Source organism: Piliocolobus tephrosceles, chromosome 13 (assembly GCF_002776525.5).
Source record: "Piliocolobus tephrosceles isolate RC106 chromosome 13, ASM277652v3, whole genome shotgun sequence".
NCBI lineage: Eukaryota > Metazoa > Chordata > Mammalia > Primates > Cercopithecidae > Piliocolobus > Piliocolobus tephrosceles.
In genome coordinates this window covers 45,192,482-45,198,481 of record NC_045446.1, presented here as the reverse complement: position 1 = coordinate 45,198,481, position 6,000 = coordinate 45,192,482, and the positions used below count along the sequence as shown (strand labels likewise).

Here is a 6,000-nt window from a genome sequence, read left to right as displayed (position 1 = left end):
TTCCATGAAGTTGGTACCCTTATTTTCCTCATTTCATAGATGAGAAAACTGAGGTAAAATAAGAGACTTTCACAAGGTCATCTAGCAGTTAAGTAGCCAAGTCCAGATTTGCTCTCAATAGATGGTGGTTGACGTTGGAATAACAGTCTGATCCTGACCCCGGGCGCACATCTGGGGACCGTGGCACCTGGGGCTGGGGCGCTTGGTCCTGGGCTGGGGCTGGGGGAGCGACAGGGACTCGCGGGTCGGAGGTGGAACCTCTGGCAAACTGTTCACAGCGGGTTTCCCTGGAGGTGAGAAAGTCCCGCCCCTAGCCGATGGAGCGCTGGGATTGGTTCTCCGGGACCGATTGACGGCTCAGGGCACGAGCGGGGACCGCAGCGGCGGAGGTGAGGGCGCCAGCAGGAAGTGGGAGAAGAGGCAGCCCAAGGCGGGCTGGCTGACTGGCGGCAGTCGCTACTTGCCTAGTAACCTCAGCCGCTGTGGGTTCCTGGGGAGATGGAGGGGCCGGGGCTGGGCTCGCAGGTGAGTGCGACCGGGCGGTGGCTGTCCTGGGGGCCAGGAGAGCGACTGCAGCTGTGAAGGAAAGGACGGTGTGAGTGAGAGGCCGCTCGGTGAGGGGGTTTCGGGAGCGGCGGGGCCTGCGTCTGGGAAGCGGGAGCCTGGAGACACCAAGAATGATGCTGGAAATTCTCTCTGAGGTGACTGGGAAGGAAAGGCAAGGACTGACGGGTGAGGGCCCGAGCCGGCCCCTCCAGCCTCCATCCCTGGCCAGGGCGCCCCCTGGGGCGGGTACCCGGAGCCTGGCGGGGACCTGTGTGGGCCTGGGGAGGGGGAGGATGGCCCTTCCCGGGAGAGGTGTCAGGTTACACACCTGATTCGGACCCTGGAGTCGGAGCGGTTCTGTTGATTTCTTTTTCAGCCCTGGCGCCTTGGCACCCGCCTCCACCCCACCCAGTCCAGTTTTCGCTTCTGTTTCCGTATCCTTGCTTACTCCTTGAAAGAATTAAGGCTGCTTGTTTAGGATGGAGGAAAGGGGCGTGGAGAGGGGAGGTACACATAGGGATCTGCAAAATCTCAAAGGACAATATTCCGTGGAGGAGGTGTTGTATAAAAAGCCAGACGGAGTTCCAAAGAAGTGAAGCGGGCAGGTCGGGGAAGTTACAGGAGGTAGATGTTGGCTCCAAGAGAACGAGATTTTTGTGCTTTTTGCTTATGGCCCTTTCCTAGTGCCTAGAGTACTGACTGGTATATTGTAGACGTTCACTTAATATTTATTGAATAAATGCAGAATTTCCAGATTCAGCCAGTTTTAGTGAGTGCATAACCCGTGCCAGATGCTTTCATATGCATTATTTTATTCCAGAATTGAAGCATCCTTAAGATATTATCCCCATATGCAGATGAGAACACTGAAGCTCTCTTCAGTTGGAACGAGTTAGGCGGTAGATTCTCAGTTTGGGATGATTGGATTAGTTGATCTGTAAAAACATTTTCAGTCCCGAGAGTGTTCCTCATGCTCTCCCTTTCCCTTCTTTCAGCAAGGTCTTGTATAGGTTTAAGTGAGGGACAAGATGTCTGGGGAGATGTCAAGGTGTTCTTATTGGTTGTTCTTGCATTTTGACAGAAAAATAAATAGTTCTCAGGCAGACTGGATTTTACCAAAGGGTGTTGAATCTTCACATGGAAACAGCGCCTCATTCTTTTTCTCAGAGAGGCTCAAAGAAAAGTTGGTAGGAGTAACTATTATGTCTTAATTACTGCCACTCATTTACAAAAGCCTTCAAGTGCTTAAAGTTCCTTTCTGTGCTGAAGGGAAGATTAGCCTTGTCCCAGTTCCGTGGCCTATAGAGAGGGAGAGAATGATTTGGTGGTTGAATTTAGTAGGGAAAGGTAGAGATATCATTGTTGTTGTTAATAATTGCTCTTGTTAACTTTTTCAATAATGTGAAGAGCTTACCTATATATACTGCTTTGCAGTTTGCAAAATACTTCCCCATTTTTGATCCTCACTATAATCCTTTAAGGTGGGGAGAAATGATTATTCTGATTTTAAAGATGAGAACAGAGGCTCAGAAAACTGGAATCACTTGCTACAAGTCAAATAGCTGCTAAGTGATAGAGCACTTCAGTCGTTCATTCAGCAAATGTGTTTTGAATGTCTGCTAGGCACCGTTTTAGGTGCTGTGATAAATTAGTGAACAAAACAGACAAAAACATTACTGTTCTCATTGAATTCGATTCTTTTGATTCCAAGATCGGTGCTGTTAGATTTTTGCCAGGATTTGCCTATACGATCAGGTCTCCAGTTTCCTTTCTGACCTCATCTTTTTTTTTTTTTTTTTTTTTTTTTAAGACAGTCTCTGTCACCAGGCTGGAGTGCAGTTGCACGATCTCGGCTCACTGCAATCTCCGCATCCTGGGTTCAAGAGATTTCCCTGCCTCAGCCTCCTGAGTAGCTGGGACTATAGGTGCAGACCACCATGCCCTACTAATATTTTGTATAGTAAAACGGGGTTTCACCATGTTGGCCAGGGTGGTCTCGATCTCCTGACCTCGTGATCCGCCCACCTTAGCCTCCCAAAGTGCTGGGATTACAGGCGTGAGCCACCACGCCCGGCCTGACCCACCACGCCCGGCCTGACCTCATCTTTTACTACTTTCTTGCTTGCCCCGTCATCCCCAGCCACACCAGCCTCAGGGTCTTTTGTACTTACTGTTTGCTCTGCCTGGAATGCTCTTTCCTTGTGTGCCCACTTGGCTTATTCCCCCACCTCTTTAAAGTCTTGACACAAATGACACCTCTGTGTGGTGTTCTGTGACCCTCGTATTTAAAATTGCAAACCTTTTCCATCATCAGCACTACCAGCAACGCTCCCTGGCCTCCTTCCTTGCTTTAGATTTCTCCTCAGCATTTAACACCATTTAACGTACTTATTGGTCTTGTTTATTGTTTCTTTCTCCTCCACTGAATGTTAGTGCTATAAGGACAGTGATTTTTATCTGTTATGTTCACTGTTGTGTGCCTGGCATCTGGAACAATGCCCAGCACTGGTGAGTACCTGTAAATACTTGTCAATGAATGAACTTGGAAACTAAACTCTGGAACTTCTGTTAATGAGAACTTTAATGACATGAGAACTTTTAATGACTGTCACATATTTCTCTCTCAGTCGCTCCTTCTCTCTCACTCTCTTTTTATTTGATAATCTGGCAGGATAATGACTGTCACTGGAGTTTGAGTGTGGTTTTCTAGATCTTGATTTTGGCTTAAATTAATGCCCACTGTAACTTTAACAATTCTTGTATATAATTTAGAAAAATAATCGCATTTGTGACATCTCTGTGTGAGAAGTATTACATGATCCCTCAGAACTTAAAGATGCTCTAGTTATCTATTGTGTAGGAAACCACCCCAAAACATAGTGGTATGAAACAGCCTTTGTCATGCTCATGGACTCTGTGTGTCAGGGACTTGGACAGACTGCAGCAGGGTTGGTTCGTTTCTCTTCCACCATGTCTGGAGCCTCAGCTGCAAAGACTCATAAGCTGGAGATGACTTGAGAGCCGGGGCTGGTATCTACGAGTCTTCACTTACATCTGGCAGTTAAGTTCCAGTAGAGACACCTACACATGGGCTGGGCCTATGCACAGTATAGTGGCTGACTTCCATTAGTGACCATCTAATGGAAGAGCCAGGAAGAAGAAGCTGCCAGTTTCTAAGGCCTGGGCCTGCGAACTGGCACAGCATCACTTCGAAATATATTATTAGTGAGATAGTCACAGAGCTCAGAGTCAAGAGGAAGGGACATAGACCTTTACCTCTTGATGGAGAAGTAGCAAATAATTTTGAGGCTATGTTGTAAAAATTACCACAAATGTATTCATATGTCTGTTAGATAATTTTCATTATATCTTGTTCTGCTTTTCACTCTTCTGTGGAGGACAGTGAGCTAGCTACATATCTCTTTCTTGGCATCCCTCTTTGTTCCCTCTTTAAATTTTTTCCCCCCTGTGTATCTTAATTAAAACAACAACAATACAAAAAACATGTTATTCTACTATCTTGAGGCAGCTGTAGACTGGAATCCTAGGAAGACTGGAGGAAGTGAAATGGAATGGAATCATAGAATACTTGGAGCTGGAAGGCTTTTCAGTGAATTACCTAGTTGAGAGATTCTTAAACTGGCATATAGGATAAGCTTCAGGGCGTTAGTGAACATCTTGGAATTAGTGAACATCTTGAAAAGTTAGTTTACATGTGCAGTTGTGCATTTCTCTTAAATAGAGAGGCCTTAATTTTGGAAACATTTTCAAAAAGGTCCATGACATTTGGAAGGTTTGAGAACCATTTATCTAGTCTAACCCTTTAACTTTTCCCATGAATTCAAGACTCAAAAATAATAACTTACTTTCCAAAGGTTCATAGCAAGTTAGCAGAGCCCAGGTGTCAGGGCTCCTGATGCAGTGCATTTTCACTACTACTCAGCCATGATATGATCTTGTTTGATTGTTTGCTGCCTCTTAGAGTCCACCCATTCTTTAGTTCAAGGTCTGAGGAGTAGTCTGTATTTTACTCTGCTCTGAAAATGGGGAAGTGAGTATATCCCTAACTAGAATATAAGTTCCTTGAAAACCAAGGACCTTGTCTGTTGTTCATTGCCATATCGCTGTGTCTACAGTAGTGCCCAGCACATAGTAGGCATTCAGTAAATGTCTAGAATGAATGAATTATGGAAGGAATTGTGTCTTACTCATCTTTTATCCCCGCTTACCTACTTCTGTGATTTGTATAGGTGTTCTTTATATTTCCCTGAATGAATAATTAATGAAAACTCTTGGGAGTTGGCTGGCATTGTAAGAATTTGCTTAGTCTGTTCTATTACCTTAACATTGTAGGCAGCCATGTAGCAGTTAAACTTCTTTATCCATATAGTGTGTTTGTTCATGCAGTAAAGTCTTTACCAGTTCCCAAGTCAATAATGACTACTGTAACAGCTTGGCTTAGGACCATGCAACATGAGACTACTTAGAAGGAGCTTTATGGGTGTATTGATCTGTCTCTTTCATTTTGCAAATGTAGAAATGAGCCAAAAATAGAGTAGATGATTCGCCACTATCATACAGCCAATGTGGCAGTACTAGGAATCTGGTTATTTGGCCTGTGTCATCAGTGCAATCAGGAGAGATTAGGCTGAGAGTATACTGTGGAAGCAGAGACTCAATGTGTCTTCTTCCCCATCTTTTGAGACTGAAGGTTGCCTATCTCCTTCTCTGCCATGTCCTTGCCCTCCTTTTCCTGACCTTGCTTCACAGAAAACTTGACAGAAAATAAAAATTTCAGCTCTCTTCTGTTTGAACATGGGGATAGGAGCCGGCTGCCAATTTCATGTTGTCATGGATCATGTTATTATAAGATTTGACAATGTATTTCTAAATTATATTCATTAACTGATAGCTTAGTATATGCTCATGGCAAGATTTGAATTAAAGATAGTGGTTATAAATCTTCCTCAGTTTAGCCTTTTGACAATTTAGAATTTTTTCCGAGGGGGTACTGACTTGTCAGATTGGATTAGATCATCTTTGTTTATACTTCATGTGTCTGATGAAGAGTTCCTGATCTGCTATTTTCTTATTTGCTTGTGCTTATTATTATTATTATTATCTCAATTTGTGGCTTCTTTGTAGAAATCAGCTTAAGCTACTTGCTCATTTTGGGAGAGGTAATTTAGTTAAAATTTAACAATATAATTTGAAAATAATCTAATATGTTTTGTAAAATGCTGAAGGTCCTACTGTCAACTCTCTGTTGGTGGAAGCTTTCTCTGCCCCCAGGTTACCTTGTAAACAGAGTATAAGGAGTGACCTGCTTGGCATACCAATAAATGAGACTGCCATTGTTAAAAATTAGTAAAGTTTTCCTGCCAGCAGAGGTGTGCTAAAAAGAAAAAAAAAATTGGTAAAGCTTTAAAAACTCTAATTTGTAAATTTTATTTT

The 6,000-nt window shown here is 43.8% G+C and overlaps 1 protein-coding gene across 3 annotated transcripts in view; it reads left to right on the top strand.

The window, feature by feature from the left end:
- The first annotated feature begins 382 nt into the window (after window positions 1-382).
- ZDHHC13 (zinc finger DHHC-type palmitoyltransferase 13) overlaps window positions 383-6,000 on the top strand; it is a 53,758-nt gene continuing 48,140 nt past the window's right edge. The window contains exon 1 of one of the 3 annotated variants that reach the window (XM_023191532.1): window positions 383-525. In XM_023191532.1, coding sequence (XP_023047300.1) covers window positions 499-525 — 27 coding nt within the window. In that variant the 5' untranslated portion in view covers window positions 383-498. The remainder of the gene's footprint in view (window positions 526-6,000) is intronic. The other 2 variants (XM_023191534.1, XM_023191533.1) reach the window with 2 other exon arrangements.